The sequence below is a fragment of the Phascolarctos cinereus genome, unplaced genomic scaffold (assembly GCF_003287225.1).
Source record: "Phascolarctos cinereus isolate Bilbo 61053 unplaced genomic scaffold, phaCin_HiC Scaffold_5;HRSCAF=322, whole genome shotgun sequence".
Lineage (NCBI taxonomy): Eukaryota > Metazoa > Chordata > Mammalia > Diprotodontia > Phascolarctidae > Phascolarctos > Phascolarctos cinereus.
The window spans coordinates 200,385,086-200,403,809 of NW_027555958.1; the positions used below are offsets into that span (position 1 = coordinate 200,385,086).

General features: G+C 33.5%; 1 protein-coding gene across 1 annotated transcript in view; it reads right to left on the reverse strand.

Moving 5' to 3' along the window:
- The window catches only part of ADGRB3 (adhesion G protein-coupled receptor B3), an 888,617-nt gene that overhangs the window by 474,635 nt on the left and 395,258 nt on the right, over window positions 1-18,724 (reverse strand). Inside the window, exons 9-10 of the mRNA XM_078155299.1 lie at window positions 15,774-15,875; window positions 15,258-15,364 (exon numbers count right to left, since the gene is read on the reverse strand). Of these exons, the coding sequence (XP_078011425.1) occupies window positions 15,258-15,364; window positions 15,774-15,875 (209 nt within the window). The remainder of the gene's footprint in view (window positions 1-15,257; window positions 15,365-15,773; window positions 15,876-18,724) is intronic.

Below are 18,724 nucleotides of genomic sequence, written 5' to 3' on the forward strand. Positions count from 1 at the left end.
GGAGAAAATTTTGAACTCAAAATCTTATGGAAGTGGATGTTGAAAACTGAAAATAAATAAATTTATTTTAAAAAGATTTAAAGATGGTCCAACAACCCAGACAGGTAATACAGTGCAACTTTCCTTTTCCCTTTTTACAGACAAGGAAACTCAGGCTTGGAATGATTATATGACTCATCCAGTATTACAGAACTAGTATTTAAAGCTAGCAGTTGAACCCAGTGTTTGAACATAAACTCCCCCTTTCTAAACTCAACAACAACAACAACAACAAAAACATATCATTTGTATAATTTATTGTGCATTTATTGTGTATACCCTGTATACAAGGTATAAATAAGCACTCTATGAGGCAAAATTCTTCCAAATTTCAAGTTATTAATATAAACAGGAATCAAATTAAAAACATTCAGAAAACAGCCAATATCTTAGCAAATGATATTGAATTAAATCCCACTAGGTTAGTAGACTCAATTCCCTCAAGTTAATGTAGCTTATAGGCCAGCAGTGCCTTGTTCAATAGTCATTTGATGACAGTGTTGAATAGCCTGGTGGAATTTGTTATATTATTATACACTAGTTTATTACATGCAGATTGGCCACACTAATGTCCATTTTTTAAAAAAGATTTCAGTATTCAATTTTTTTTTCGTCATTAGTGTTGGTATAGACACAGCTGAAGGGGATTTATACTTCTATTGTGTGCCAAGGTGAGAAAGAGTAGTGAATATGCTTAATGTCACCGTAGTCAAGTCTATCATTCAGCAAGCAATAGCTTCTATAGTGGAAGTACTGCAATATACCACTGATAGGAGGAGTGGATGAAAAAAAAATATTTTCCTAGCATCTCCAGGGATCCTTCATTTGTTAAATATAAACGAAAAAGTGAATCAAGTTTGTCTGCCTTTTTTCCACTTTCTTTCTTTGCTTTTTTTCATTCCCTTCTAACTCTGTTTCCTTCATTCTTTTCTACAAGAGGATCATCTCTACTCCCCTACCCCATATGCACACACACTTCATAAAGCTGATGTGAGTCTTCAGTGAACAAAGATATGTTTCTATATCACATCTACATTTTTTATTTCTATTAAGAAGATTAATAGCCACATGATAAATTGTAGTGAATGTAAGCTCCCCAAGAGCAAAGATTATTTTACTTTTTGTCTTTGTATAAACAGCACAGTGCCTGACACAAACTAGGTACTTAATAAATATGTGTTGATTAGTTGATTGATAGCTTAACCAATAAAAAATAAGGTAATCAATGCTTCACCTGTAGGTCAGCCTCAAACCTGGCCTGACTCAGAAGCAAGCACATAGCACTCCTATCTGACATCGGTTCATAGACCATATGTCAAAATAATTGGTCTCCATATAATTCTTCAAAATCAAGTGTCTTTATCACAAAATCCAACTACCACAATGGGTAATAATTTGCATTTTTCTTGGTAGTGTCAAAATGGGAAGGCTTAAGATAAATACATTTTAATATTTCCATAATTCTGTGGACAATCCCAAAAAGACATGTAAGTAGAATCAACCACTTTCTGGAAAATGCCTCTTTGGAAACTTTACAACACCACACAAATCTGAGTTGTTGCTATATAGGGACTGATATAGCAGTATAATATCATTTTCAGAGACTTTCTTCTATCTTTAATTTACAGGAGTCAGCTTGAGTTTAAAGTATGGGGCATTTCCTGAAGAAATGCCAATTATAATGTGATGTCTCAATCACAAAAGGAAGAGAAATACTCTTTACTGGGAAAGGTCTATATGGAATTCAGAGTGAATTCACTTGGAATTCAAGAGTTAAGAAGAGAATATTGAAAAACCTACAATAGAGAGGTAGAGAGGAGGAGGATGAAGAAATGAAGAGAGAAGGAAGAGGAGGAGGAAGAGGAAAGAAGAACAGGAAAAAGAGACAAAGGAGAAACAGGAGGAGGAGGAAGAAGAGTAAGACATTGACTTCTTGTGCCTGATAGAAATTGTTCAATGAAGGAAACCACCTCTGAAGAGGCAAGAGTCAGGAAGAAATCTAAGCATTTTGAAGCTTAATGTCATAATGCTAGAATTCTACTGTGGCTTAGGGATGAGAGGACAAGGGAAGGATAGCTGAAATTTCATAACAGAACATCAAATACTGGGTATATTTGCATAAGGAGTTTAAATGATTATCAGATAGCACTCATCTGGAAGAAAAATACTTTGACATAGGATCTTAGCTCTAAAGCTAGAAGAGAGCTCACATGCAATCCTCTAATTTTACATGTTAGGAAACAGAGACCCAGGGAGGTTAAATAGCTTTCCCAAAGTTACAAAAGCAGTAAGCATGAGAGGCAGGATTTGCATTGAGGTCCTTAGATTCCACAGTCATTGTTCCTTCCACTGGACCAATAAACTCTAATATTTAATGCTTGTATGACCACATTTAATACCTATATGATCTGAATCTCTCTGATCCTCAGATTCCTCATCTGCAAATCAAAAGGTATGAACTAAATGAATTCTAAGATGCTTTCTAGTTTTAAACATATGATTCCATGAATACTGAATTCTCTTCCAAACCAGATCTTACCAAAAATCCTCTTTTCTCTAATGATGTCTGATTAGCTTTCTTAAATGACCTGTCATCACCATTTAATAATTTTATCACAATGAGAAGCTCCATTTAATCTAAAGAAAGAGGCTAATTGAAGCTCTGCCTGTGCAAATCCACTGGGTAAGAAACCTAGAAACCTGCTCCAGCTAAAAATTCCTTTGGTGGCTGTTAAGTAAATGTCAACAGTTGATGAATATTCAAGTGATGATGCATAAAAATCAGAATGCTTCATATACTTGATTACTTAGGGCAATTACTTTAATCCTTCCATGATTCTGTGATCTCATCAGTGTGGGTGCTATTAATGATAATAAAAATGATGATGATGATAGCTAATATTTGAATAGCACTTTATGGTTTAGCAAACACTTTACCTGTATTATTTCATTGCGTACAACAACCCTGTGAAGGAAATATTATGATTATTCCCTTTTTACAGATGAGGAAACTGAGGCTTAGAATGGCAAAGTGACTTGCCCAGTCTGATACAACTAAGGAAGTGTCTGAGACATTATTTGACTTCACTCCAAGTCTTTCACTTCATCCACTGCACTACCTAGCTACCTAGACTTACAATGTAGATCCAAACCCATTCATGCCTGCTTCTCTATGTGACTCTTGTCCATATCATCCTATAAATCTTCCAAGGGGTTTCATCCAAGCACTGAGAGTATTCCTCTAGATATTTTTATTTCTTAGTTTCCATTCTGCAAATTTTCCCCTTCCACACTGCCCCACCCCCACTCCAAATCATCCTCTACTTAGTTGCCAAATTGATTTTTCTAAAAATAGATCACCATCCCATATGCCCTACTCAGTAAATTCCAGTTACCATCCAGAGGAAAGACAAAGTCCTCTGGCATTTAAAACCTTCACAACCTGGCCCGTTTCTATTTTTCCAGTCTTTTTACACCTTATTTTCCTCTATGCATTCTAGAATCCAGCTGAATTATCTTATTTGCTATTCCTTACAAAGGACATCCATTTCTCTAACTTTGTACTGGATATATTCCATGCCTAGAATATTTTTCTTCTTCAATTCTACCTCTTAGTTTCCCTAGTTGGCTTCCTATAAGATTTAGCTCAATCCCTACCTTCTGTGGGAGGGCATTCTGGGTTTTTCTCCAGTTGCTTGTCCATTCCCCTGTATGGTTGTCTTCCATCTACTCTGTATATATCTTGTATGTGCCTAGGTATTTACATATTGTCTCTCAGATTGGAAGGTGAACTCTTTGAGGACAAAGACAATTTTTGCCTTTTCTTTGCATTCCTAGTACTTAACACTGTCTGACACATAGCAAGTACTTAATAAATGCTTATTAACTAACAAAGTTTTATTGATTTTTTTTTTGTTTTGACATCACAGTCATTTCTGGATATATGACTATTTTAAGAATGGCCAAATAAATTATGTGTCTCACACATCCCTGTCCATTTTCCCTGGTAAGAAAGAAAATAATTTAAGCTAAACCAATTAACAGAGAATCTTAATTATTTCATAGGCAACACTCCATAGGTAGAGATTCTCTTTTGTCTAAGAAAAGGGATAAGGTACATTTTCTCATCTCTTCTTCTGGCCTGAAATTGGTTGATAAAATTGCAGTGTGTATTTTCATTTTAGTGTTCTTTCCATTTACTTCATTTTACTCAATGTATATATTGTTTTCCTGGTATACTGTTTTCTGCTTACTTCAGTTCATATAAGTCTGTTGTTTTTTTTCCGTCTAATCTACTATACTGATTTTTTTCTTATACTAATATTACATATTTAGATGTGAATTGTTAATACATTTCCAAGTGATGGAGCCTACTTTGTTTCTAGGTTTTATTTTATTTATCTTATATTTTGCTACCAAAAAAAGGACTGATAAATATTTTAGTTTATATGGCACATTTATTTTTTCCTTGAACTCCTTGGGGGTATACACAAAGTATTGGGATATCTAGGTAAAATAGTATGAATAATTCTGCATTTTTTTTTAATAATTACCAATTATTTTTCAAAATGATTAAACCAATTAACACCTCCACCAATAAATGTATTAGTGTACCAATCTTTTCTCAGTCCTTCAAACATAAACTATCTTAGGCATCTTAAACATAGTTATTGATAGTTTACAATTGTTTTAAATTGTTCTTATACCTCGATGGTTAATGAACCTTGTTCTCATGTAATGGTGTTAATTGCTTACGTATCTTAGCAATCAGGCCTTTTCTCAGAGATATTTAATAGAGAGAGGCAGCATAGTGAATTGGATAGGTACCTGGTCTCAGATCTCAGTGTAAGTCCCTCTTCTGACCTGACCTATACTAGCCACAGTGCTTAGCACCCCCAGGAACCTTACTGCAATGAATAGAAGTTGCTAAGCAGATACTTATCTACATTGGTAGAGGGAGTTCCTCACTAAAAGATCTGATAATAACATAAATACAAGTTCAGACAAATTTTGACAGTTTTATTTTCCTATTGATAGTTTTACTGTCGATCATAGCTGTGTTCATTTTGTTTGTGCAAAAATCTTTTCATTTTTATGCAAACAAGATTGTCTATTTCTTCTTTATCATCTCTTCTTTCCCCTTTTTCCCTTTTTAAGAATTTTCCTTTTAGCCATAGTTGTGAAATTTCTCTCCTTTCTTTCTCCTCTAACTCTCTAATTTACTTTCTTAGGCCACTGATCCACTAGGAATGCATTGTAAAATGATGGCATAAAATTTTTTTTAACTAATTTGCTTTTCAGTTTTCCTACCTGTTCTTACTGTAAAGTAAGACTTTTCCAAGTATTTTATGTTCTTCAATTTATCAAACAATGGGTTAATGAATTAGATTGCTTCTAATTCTTGCTTACTTAGTCACACTAACCTGTTTTTCTATTTTAAAAGAGTGCTAAATAGTTTTAATAATTGCTGCTTTTAGAAATAATTTGAGATCCACTAGATCTCTCTACATTGCATGCCTGCCCATGACACATATAGGATATCTACCCATTATCTATTTCCCTAAATAATTATCTTTTTTTCCAATTATACAGCTCTCTTATGATACAGTTTATGCCATTTCTCTGATTTATTTATTCATTTTCAATGTGTTGCAAACTGTTTTTACTCACCCTTTGTCTCTCATCCCTTTGAATGACTCTTAGCTTTAATCCTTTAGAGACTATCATATTCTATGACTTGCAGAAATTCAAAATCATCAGATTATTGTTTTAAAAGACATGACTTTTTTTAAAATAGAGAAGCTTTGGATCATTAAAGGTACTATGTGATTACCCAAAGGCAATCTAGCCCATTCTCTCCTTCCTGTTCAAACCTGGAGACAAATCATTACCCATGTGCAGTGTTTTATGTGTTTTGTATCCAACTGCATACAATATTTTGGACAATAAACATTCTTCATCTACTATGTTGTTCCTGTGTGGATAGTCCACCAAATTACTTTGATTAACTATGAATCTCACCTAGGAATATTTGCAATATTCTCGAGTTTGTCCCAATCAGCACAATATTATCCACAAATGGGAGCAAAAAAGATTTTGTCATATGTATGTACACATACATACATGTATGCATATATGTACTTACATATTTCCAAGATTTATATACACATATTATAGTATGTGTGTCTTGCATGTGCCGTATGTGTGTCTCTCTGTGGGTATATACAATATCCCTCAACATTCTCCAAATTTTCAACATCAGCTTGGACTTTTTTTCTAAATACTTGGTCTGGTTAGGCTGCCTTTCTCATTTTGGAGAAGTACTTTGTAAAGATCACATAACTGTAGTCAGGGATTTTCCAGATTTTTCAAGCATATTCAGATGCTTAATTTGCCCTACAAATAATGATTATGATCTCCCATATCATATTATAGGAGATGACCAAAATGAGTGAAAAAATATCCTCTCTATTTTTATACTCTGTGATATATAGATAACCGATTAAGATTCCCTAACCAATGAAGAAACCTAATTCAGGAGATTTTAACTTACTTTCTATAGCTGAGAGATAGTACAGTGATGTGTTGGAGTCAGCTCTAACTAGCTTGAGAAAGCCATTTTCAAATTTTCAGTGCCAGGATTTGTACCACAGAAATTGACAATCACCGTGAATGAATGCTTGATCTACTGGTTTTTTTTTTTTTGGACTGTCTGGATTTAAGAAAGTGTTAATAAGGTGGATTAACTTTAATATATCCCCTGCCCCCTTCCTAGCCTATTTGTTAAAATTTTACCCACACAGTCTGCATTGCTGTATTCATATTCCTTGAGATCATTAGGAGTGCAATAGAAAGCTCAGGGAATGAAATCATCACCAGATTGGAGGAGTAGTCATTATAGACTAATATATTACTAAAAAAAAATTTATATTATTATAATACGATGTATTATGTTATAATAATGAGCACTTATAGTGCTTTAAGGTTTAAAAAGTACTTTATAATCATTATCTCATTTGAGCCTCAAAACAACCCTGGACACACACACACACACACACACACACACACACACACACACACACACACACACTTTGAGTATTTATTTTAGGGCTTGATGTTTCAATCTTTCAAATGATATTTATGAATAGCAAGAATGATAGTACTATTCTAGGTCTACTCAAATGATGGGAAAAATCACTCTTAGGAACCAATAAAGAGGGATCTCTCTCTCTCTCTCTCTCTCTCTCTCTCTCTCTCTCTCTCTCTCTCTCACACACACACACACACACACACACACACACACACACATCCCTTCATTCCTTCAAAGCTGTCAGTGAATTTTTACATAAGATTTTATGTTTTAAATTTTTCCCTTCAGTATTTTAATTAATCTTGTTCATTTTAGAATACTTTGTGAGCCTTTTGTCCGATAGGGGCATGTCTTTAAATTTTTTTTAAAAGTCATTCAGATTTAATGTAAATTGACAAGATCAACTAAATGAAAGAATAAAGAGATTGGAATCTAAATATGGGTTCCTTTTCATAGGCTAGGATTAAGAATCATTTCTCTCATCAAGAGATCTTCCAGGGTCAGGTTTCGAAGAGTGGGTATATTCCTCAAATACTTTTACTCTTTTACTTCATACCTCCTATTAGCACAGTTATTCCTATTGTATTGATTCCTTAAAAAAAAAAACCTGCTCATAAATTCCCACTACAAATGATACATATAACTTTTAAGCTAATGCAATTACATACTATTTTAAGCAACAACTCCTACAGCCCATCTGTAAGGTATACTATAGTTTTTCAAAATTTCAGGAAGCTTTACTTAAGATGTAATTATATTAATGATACCTTTCCTCCCCTCTAATTTCTATCTGTTACCTATTTTGGGGCAGTGAAAGGAGCAAGGGAACTGGAAAAAGAGCACCTGAGTTTGCTTCTGTCACTAAGTACTTACATGACCTTAATCAAGACACTTGACTTGGTTTCCTTACAGGCAAAATGCAAGAATTGAACTAAAAGGCCTTTAAGCTCCCATCCAGCTCTAAATTTATAATTCTCTTTCTGTGAGCCTGGGGTATCAGAAAATACTTTAGTAGGTAACACCCGAGATGAGCCTTTAAGGAAGGTACACATTCTAAAAAGCAGGGCTTGGATAACATAAATATATCCTTTTTAAAAATTATTAGTTATTTTCTATTACCAAAGTTCACCTACTAGATAATGAGATTAACTAGTTCACAGAGAGATTAACAGTTTTCAGAGATTACAGGGATATATACCACTGAATTACTTGCAACAAACAATGATTTTGACAAGGTCTCATTTTGCTACAGCAATGGACATATGTATTTGACATTAGGCTGACTTCATGATAAGATGAAATGGGAAAAGGTGGTTTCCCCAACTTCAGCTAGATTTCTGTCAATAGAGTACTAGATTTCATATCATACATACATTTCCTTGTACTCTTTTGATGTGTTTTTAATTCTATGGCAGAACTACTAAGGATCATAACTCAATAACTTTTAGAAGTACTGCATTGACTATAGGTGTGTAAAAGTCAAGCATTTGGATCATTCAAGCCTAGAATGATACAGAATCAGTCACATAATACTCAAAGGAAGGTATGGTCAAAAGTGAAAAGCAGTGTCAAGAACTGACAAGTTTTTGCTGCCAATAGCCTAATTAAATCTCAGAATATAAGCAGACCTTCAGAGGGATTAAGAAGCCATGGGGGTTGTGACTGATTATTCTAGAGTGAGGCATTGGCTTGTTCAAATTGAAACAATGGTGAGATTAGTTAAAAAAAATATGTTAACTAGTGATATGAAGGAAAATATTGTCACGGACAAAGCAGTTCAAAGACAGGAGTACTAATAAGTAAATAAAGGTAATTTTTACTTATAAAACTATTTAAAAATACAATTCCAGGCTATACTAAAGTTGTTAGAAGAAGCTAGACAAGCCTATAAGATATGGGTATTTTTATTAGGTTGCAAAATATTCACTAAAAATATTTGTGTCTTTTTTTTTCTTTTAAAGGACAGCAAATAGTATGCTTCAATCTGCATTCAGACTCCATAGTTCTCTCTCTGGATGTACATAGCATTTTCCATCACAACTCCATTTGGAGTTGTCTTAGATCTTGCATTGCTGAGAAGAACTAAGTCTATCAAAGTCAGTCATTAGACAATGTGACTGTTACTGAGTACAATGTTTTCCTGGTTCTGCTCACTTCAGTCAGCATCAGTTCACATAAGTCTTTCCATATTGTTCTCAAGTCTGCCTGCTCATCATTTCTTCTAGCACAATACTGCTCAATTACATTCATGTATTGCAACTTATTTAACCATTCCCCAACTGATAGGCATCCCCTCAATTTCCAATACTTTGCCACCACAAAAGGAGCTGCTATAAGTATTTTTTGTACATTTTTCCTTTATTCCCATTTTTATGATCTCTTTGGGATACAACCTTAGAAGTGCTATTGATGGGTCAAAGTTTTATGGCCCTTTGGGCATAATTCCAAATTGATCTCAAGAATGGTTGGATCAGTTCACAATTCCACTAACAATGCATTAGTGTTCCAATTTTCCCACATCTCCCACATTTATCATTTTCCTGTTTTGTCATGTTAGCCAATCTGATAGATATGATGTGGTACCTCAGACTTATTTTGATTTGCATTTCTCTAATCAACAGTGATTTAGAGCATTTTTTCAGATGAGTATAGATAGCTTTAATTTCATCATCTGAAAACTGCCTGTTCATGTCCTTTGACCATTTATAAATTGGGGAATGACTTGTATTATTATAAATTTGACTCAGTTCTCTATATATTTTAGAAATGAGGTCCTAACCAGAGACACTTTCCCAGTTTTCTGCTTCCCTCCTAATCTTGGTTGCATTGGCTTTGTTTGTATAAAAAAATTTCAATTTAATGTAATCAAAATTATCTATTTTTAATTTCATAATATTCTCTATATCTTGTTTGGTCATAAAGTCTTCCCTTCTCCATAGATCTGACAGGTAAACTATTCCTTGCTCTTCTAGTTTGCTTATAGTATCAACCTTTATATCTAAATCATGTACCCTTTTTAACTTTATCTTGGTGTACAATATAAGATATTGGCCTTTGCCTGGTTTCTGCCATACTATTTTCCAGGTTTTCCTAGCAGTTTTTGTTAAATAGTGATGTTCCCATCCCAGAAGCTGGAGTCTTTGGATTTCTCAAATAGTAGATTAGTGCATTGACTCTTGTGTCTTGCATACCTAACCTATTCCATTGATCCACCACTCTACTTCTTAGCCAGTACCAGCTAGTTTTGATGATTGCACTTTTCTAAAACAATTTAATATCTGGTAACTAGACCACCTTCCCTTGAATTTCTTTTCATCAGTTCCCTTGGTATTCTATACCTTTAGTTCTTCCAGATGAATTTTGTATTGTTTTTTCTAGCTCTATAAAATATTTCTGGTAGTTTGATTGATATGGCACTAAACAAGTAAATTAATTTAGGTAGCATAGTCATTTTTATTATATTAGCTTGGCCTACCCATGAGCAACTGATATTTTTCAAATAATTTAGATCTGACTTTATTTGTGTGAAAAGTGTTTCGTAATTATGTTCATATACTTTCTGAGTTTGTTTTGGCAGGTAGACTCCCAAATATTTTATAATGTCTATGGTAACTTTAAATGGAATTTCTCTTTCTATCTCTTGCTGTTAGGCTTTGTTAGTAATATATAGAAATGCCAATGATTTGCGTGGGTTTGTTTTATATCCTTCAACTTTGCTAAATTTCTTTAATATTTCAAGTAATGTTTTACTTGATTCTCTAGGATTCTCTAAGTATTTCATCATATCATCTGAAAAGAATGATAGCTTTATTTCTTCTTTGCCTATTCTAATTCCTTCAATTTCTTTTCATTCTCTAATTGCTAAAGCTAACATTTTTAGTATAATATTGTGTAATAGTGCTGATAATGGACATCCTCGTTTCACCCTTATCTTATTGGAAATGTTTCTAGTTTATCCCCAATGCATATAATGATTGCTGATGGTTTTTGATAGATTATACCTATCATTTTAAGGAAGACTCCATTTATTCCTGTGCTCTCTAGTGTTTTTAATAGGAATGGGTGTTGTATTTTGTCAAATGCTTTTTCTGCATCTATTGAGATAGTCATATGGTTTCTGTTAGTTTTGTTGTTGATATTATCAATTATGCTGAAAGTTTTCCTAATATTGAACCTGCCCTGCATTCTTGGTATAAATCCAACTGGTCACTGTGTATCATCCTTAAGATAAGTTGCTGTAATCTCTTTGCTAATATTTTATTTTAAATTTTTTCATCTATATTCATTAGGGGAATTGGTCTATAATTTTCTTTCTCTGTTTTGGGTCTTCCCAGTTTAGGTACCAGTGCTATACTTATATCATAAAAAGAAATTGGTAGGACTCCTTCTTCACCCATTTTCCCAAGTAGTTTATGTAATATTGGAATTAGTTGTTCTTTAAATGTTTAATAGAATTCACCTATAAATTCATCTGGCCCTGGTGATTTTTTCTTGGGAAGTTCATTAATGATTTGTTCAATTCCTTTTTCTGAAATTGGGCTGTTTAAGTAATTTATTTCCCCTTCTGTTAATTTGGGCAATTTATAGTTTTGTAAATATTCATATATTTCACCAAGACTGTTAAATTTATTGGCATATGGTTGGGCAAAATAGCTCCTAATTACTGTTTTGATTTACCCTTCATTGGTGGTGAACTCACCCTTTTCATTTTTGATGGTGATAATTTTGTTTTCTTCTTTCTTTTTTTAAATCAAATTAACCAAAGGTTTATCTATTTTATTGCTTTTTTTTCATAAAAACAGCTCTTAGTTTTACTTACTAGTTCGATAGTTTTCTTAATTTCAATTTTATTAATCTCTCCTTTCATTTTCAGAATTTTTAAATTAGTATTTAATTGGGAATTTTTAATTTGTTCTTTTTATAAGTTTTTTAGTTGCATGCCTAATTTATTGATCTCTTTTCTCTGTTTTATTCAGGTAAGCATTTAGAGATATAAAACTTCCCCTAAGCCCTACATCCAATAAGTTTTGATGTGTTGTTTTATTATTGTCATCCTCTTGGATGAAGTTATTGACTGTTTATATGATTTGTTGTTTGACTCACTTATTCTTTAGGATTAGATTAATTTTTATTCTATCTTTTTTTTTAGACAGTTGGGATTGCCCAGGGTCACACAGCTAGTAAGTGTCAAATATTTGGTCTGAGGCCAGATTTGAACTCAGGTCCTCCTGACTTTAGGGCCAGTTCTCTATCCACTGCACCACCTAGCTGCCCCTAGTCTATCCTTCCATGGCCCTTTATTACATGTAATTTTTATTGCATCATGATCTGAAAAGGATCCATTTAATATTTTTGCCTTTCTGCATTGGATTCTGAGATTTTTATGCCCTAGTATATGGTCAAATTTTGTGTAGGTGCCAGGTATTGCCCAGAATAAAGGTGTATTCCTTTCTGTCCCCATTCAGTTTACTCCAGAGGTCAACCATATTTAACTTTTCTAAAATTCTACTGATCTCCTTAATTTCTTTATTTATTTTGTGGTTAGATTTATCTAGTTTTAAAAGGGAGAGGTTGAGGTCCCCCACTAGTATAGTTTTGCTTCTGTTTCTTCCTGTATGTCCCTTAACTTCTCATTTAAGAATTTGGATGTTATACCACTTGCTGCATACATGTTTAGCAATGATATTACTTCATTGTTTATGGTACCTTTTAGTAGGATGTAGTTTCCTTCAATGTCTCTTTTAATTAGATCTATTTTTGCTTTTGCTTTGTCTGAGATCAGGATTGCTATCCCTGCTTTTTTTTTTTAAACTTCAGCTGAGGCATAATATAATCTGCTCCAGCCTTTTACCTTTACTCTGTGTGTATTCCTCTGCTTCAAATGTGTTTCTTATAAAAATATGTTGTAGGATCATGGTTCTTAATCCACTCTGCTATCTGCTTCTATTTTATGGGAGAGTTCATCCCATTCACATTCACAGTTATGATTACTATGTGTGTCTTTCTCTCCATCCCCTTCCCTTTTCTTCCCCTTTGCCCTTACTGCTTCTTCCCTCCCTTCTATCCCACCTCCCTTTTCTTTCCCCTTTCCCCTCCTACTTCCTATAGGGTAAGTTATATTTCTATACCTAACTGATTATGTTATTCCCTCTTTGAACCAAATCTGATGACCATAAGTTTCAAACAATGCTCATCTCCCTTCCTTCTTTCCTTCAAGGTCCTTTTGCATCTTCTTAAATACTAGAATAAGCAATTTAAATTTTGTTCCACAGCCAATCCACTGAAGGTTTTCAAGCAGGAATCATATCACCACAGCTTTATATTGAGATGATTATTTGGGCAAGGGGTGAAATATGCTTTGGATAGATGAGTGATAGACTGAGGAAGACCAGTGTGAGAACTACTGAGATACTCTACATAAACAGAAGGAAACAAAACAAAAATGTTGTTTACATATATATTAGAAGGTAAAAATATGGCACCAACAGTCTTTTTGAATGGCCTGGATATTGGGGCTTTGTGTCTCTGAACTGACAGACCTCTGGATAGCAACCATCTTGACAACATCCTATTATAATGATTTAGAAGAGAAGCAATGAGGACATAAATTTGGGTAGTTTTACCAGGAGTAAAAATCACTGAATGGATTGTGTAGAGCAAGTATTGAGGAGACTTGAAAATTGATTGAATATGAGGATAAGGAATAAGGGAGAATCAAATATTAAACTAAGGTTATTGGTCTGGGTTTCACTATAGAAAAATTAGGGGAAGAAGGACTGGGGATCAAGATGAGAAATTCAGTTTTGCATTTATTGAATTTCAGCTACTAGCTCCTACGTGGAGATATTCAGCCAAAAATTGAAAACATAAGGATAGAACTTCAGTGGGAAGTAAAAGTGTGGAGTAAAAGATTGGAGAATTATTTCTAGAGAGGCTGTAATTAAAGTAATGGAAGTAGATGAGCTATTTGAAGATTTCCATCATGAAAGACACTAGCAAATTAAGAAATCATCCTCCTTATAGTTTAATTCTGAAAGCCGTCTCCTCATATATTAATTGCAATTGACAAATGGAACTCTTTAAATTTTACTGAATGCTGAATTTCATTCTACAAAGCCAAGTTCAACCAACATTTCTCATACTCAACTCTAACCAAGTAATATGTGTTTGCTTAAATAACTAGCTTTCAGAATGAAAGCATAAACACACATTAGTCAAGATTTGGTCTTTAGTCGTGTTTTACATGTGCATGCATATGACAGCAAGAAAGTAAAAAAAAATACAAATTAAGTGTAATCAACCTGAAACAATTTAAACTAAAATGCCTTGTTGTCAATGTTCAAAAATGTTCAAAATCAAGGTTGAACCACTTTCTAATTCTTCCTTTCTTACCACAATGCTTAGTAGAAGGAAGCTCCTACTGATGTACAGCCAACCCAGGTAAGGATACTGAGTTCTGCTTGTAAAATGTCAAGCATAATTTAATTGTCTTCAAAATATTCATGCATCACACTCTATGAATAATTCAATGGTGTGTGGGAAAAGAGAGGCTATCTTTGGAACATTTGGCCTACGTAATCTTTCATGAGTAATTAATTTTCTTAGTAATCTGGTGCAGTAACATTGCAGGTTAGTCATTTGCACATGTTTCAGTCTTACACTGCAATGAGAAATTTGGTATCTAAAAGATGCACCTCTATCATCATTTCTGTGCTAGTGAATGATTAAAGAATTTAAAGTGTCATGAAATTACCCAGGGTGGCTGGAAGCAACAGCGTCTCATTTTCTACTGAAAAAAAATTATTTTATCAGCCAAAACATGTGATTTTTCTCTTCTTTGAAGTTGAACCAAATTTTAAAAAATCCTTTTCATTATGTTAGATAGGAAATTCTTTCATTTAAATAGCAGAATAAACAACAACAAAAACCATAGGAACAAAGAGATTTAGCATGGATTTTTAAAAACAAAAAAACCCCAAATATTCTGTCATCGTATTTTTTTTCTCAAAGGCATTTTTCATCAGAGACATTTTTCTGATTTGATTCCACAGCAGAAGGTTAAATTCTCACACACAGATCATTAGCGAAGAATAAACAGAGCAAGTACTAAAGCTGGCTTTGCACCTACTGAATGCTGCAAGTGTCTGTATTCATTTGATATGCATCTTGCAAAGCTTGGCTGTTCCCAGAAGGCCACTCCATGAAGACCGAGAGAGCAGCGTCTGCTAGTGGTGCCTGCAAGTCACAAAGAACAGAGAAAAATCTTTTTAACAGAGATGCTGGAAAGCATCAAAATAAACGCAATGCAGACAAGAAGTAGTTTCTTTTTTCTTTTTTAAATCTTGCATATCAACTTATAGTACTATTTTGCTTTTCCCTAATGCACACTTCTTACATTGAAAGCACTCTAATGGTTTTAGCAAAATTTTCTGGGTCATCTCATTAGCTCATAGGTTTAGTTTAAAATAAATCAATTCATGAAGTCCATTAAGTATGCCATTTGCCACTTCTGGTTAGCTATTAGAAAATCTTATTCACAGGTAAGGAAGAAAGGAGAAAGAAAGGAGGATGGTATAAACAGGAAGAAGAGCTTTCTTATTCTTATCATTAATGGTGATTTGAATTGATTTTTTTCCTACTGTACCTGTGGCATTCAGAGGACATCGGTTGAATGCCATATCTCCTGCTGGAGTCCTTTTCCACACCATCGACATTAGATTGTCCTCTGGGCATATTTCATAAGGTGCTGTGATTTAAAACAGAGGAAGCTAAATACTGAGACAAAATACTTATTTTCTTAAGTGACAATAATTAATCCTTACATACAACCTCTGTAACCGTAGAAATCATTCATATTCTTTCTTTTTTCTTAATTCTACTATTTATGAGAGATATCTTTGTTTAAAAATAATTCTGCTGTCTGGATTTCATTTCATAACACATTGCCGATACACACCAATGTCTTTGCAGCCACTAATGAACATTTTACTACTTTAGATATAAATGATTTTTCTCTGGCTGTGAAAAATGGACTTGTAGGCACATAACCAAACAAAAATGATTACAATGTTTTAATGGTTTTGATAGATTACTCAATATAAGGACTCCTGATTAATTGATAACAATTTTTAGATCATGCACAGAAATAGCAACCATAAAAAGTCCTTAAGAGACACAGTGCATTTTATATTCTTGTTTTGTTTAAATTAATCATAAAGAGATGATATTTTATTATGTAAAATATGGTATGCTGTTTTATAATGTGTAAGATTATTTGATCTATCATTATTAATGAATTTGAGGCAAAGTTATTTCACATTTCCACAATAACATTTTCATAGTGTTAATTTTGTTAATGGGAAGCAACAAATTAAAAAAAAACTATGACAGAAATAATTTAATCCATGTAGACTTTCTCTGCCATCTTTTCATATGATATGTATTTAAATTTTTTAACTCTCTGAAATTACTAGATTGTAACTCAATTAACATTTGGAGACCATAAAAACTTGAATAAATATTTATTTGAAATAAGCACAGAATAGCAAAAATAATTTTGATTTTACACGCACAAAGGGTATAATGTTGCTTCCTTTCTCAATGGCTGGCATAGGGGCTTGAGGGAGGAAGAGAATTTGCAATTGAAAATTTTTAAAAATGAATGCTAAAATATTTTTGAGAGAGAGAAAGAAAGAGATGAGATAGCTATCATTTGTACTTGGACAAGGCTTCTGCTTCTACAATTGGGAATAGCTGGTGTCTTGGATATAGTTTGGAAAAAGGAGTCCAGCCATGTTTCAGTCACTCAAAGAGATACTCAATTGAAGAATAATAGCTAATGCTTACATAACACTTTAGATTTTGCAAAATACTTATCATAGTGAATGAGTTCATATGTTATTGGAAGAATTGAAACATATCAGTTTTGATATTCTTACTGTCAATGAAACCAGATGTGGAGTTAACTCTCCATTTTCCAGCTGTAGCTCTGCAGTAATTACCAGCACACGTGCTTACTTTTTCATTTCTATAAAATCTTTATAAAAGTGTTCCAGACAAAAGCATCCAGCCCTGGTACTGGAGTCAGGAAGACCTAAATTCAAATCTAGCCTCAGACACTTACTAGCTGTGAGGCTCTGTACATGTCACATAACCTCTGTTTGCCTCATTTTCTTCATGTATAGAATTAAGATAATATCACCTTCCTCACAGCATTTTTGAGCAAATGAAAAGAGATGATATTTATGAAGTGCTTAGTACAGTGCTTGGTATAGGGGTGGGGCACCTGTAGCCTTGAGTCCACATGTGGCCTTCTAGATCCTTGGGTGCAGCCTTTTCACTGAGTCCAAGTTTTACAGAACAAATACTTTTATTAAGGGAATTTTTTCTGTGAAGTTTGGATTCAAAGGGCCACAGCTGAGGACCTAGAGGGCCATATGTGGCCCCACCCCTTGTTATATAGTAGGTATTATATGAATTTTAGCTATTATTATACATAAATGACAGGATATCATTGATGAAAAGATGAGAAAGTATACTAAGCAATAGACCACATCTTCTCAGTCCCATAAGAAACAGAAAAGTGAAGAAAATGCAAGATTCTATTGTTGATTTAAAAAGAATAAAATATGCCCTTAAAATACTCTGTGATAATTTAGTACAAAATAAATCTCCAATGTGTAGATTAAATAATATTTCTTATCAGACATAAACATTGTGTTCAATGAGCCTCTGATTACCAATATCTGCATGTCACAGCACCAAAAAAAAAAAATCTCAGAAATAGAATGGACTTAAAAGGTCAACTAGTCATAGAATCACAGACTTAGGTCTAGAGGATACCCGAAGTCCTCTATTTCAACCTCTTCATTCTCTAGATGAGGAAACAGATGTCAAAGAGGGTAAGTTACTATCCAAGGAAACAAAGGCACCCAATAGCTGAGCCAGAAATTGAACTTAGTTCTATTAATTCTAAATATGGGACTCTTACTATTGGACCATGTTGCCTTCAACAAAAATCTAAACAACATATCTGACAAATGAAAACTAAAACTTTGCTTATAGATATTCAGTAAAGGGTAAACCACAACCTCTGGAAGCAGCCTACTCCATTTTTATATAATTCTAATTCTTAGGAAGTTTTATGTTTTTTTTTTAACCTCAAAACTAAATTAGTCCCTTGTTATCGTTTATCTTTTTATTTTTAACTTTCTGCCCTATAGGTCCCATGAAAATAATTCTAATCTCTATTCTACATGACAATGTAAAATACTCAAAAACAACTATAATTTTTAAATGGTAGCCTAGACTAATGTCATTTTAAATGATCTGTTGTTAATATAATAAGCCATCCAAGACAGAAAAATAACGAAGATTAAGCAATGGAGAAAAGGTGACTGTCTTGTGTTGTGATTTTAGTCCAAGCATTATGGCATCCAATGATGTCAAATTACATGTGGTAGGATACTATTAGCCTGTAAATAACAAGCTGCCCTTCAATCTAGGCTTAAAAGTCAGGGCCAGGGGGCTGAAGCTTTGAGAGTTCTCTCAAAGTTTCAGCACTTGAGCAGTCTGGGACACCAATTCACATTAATA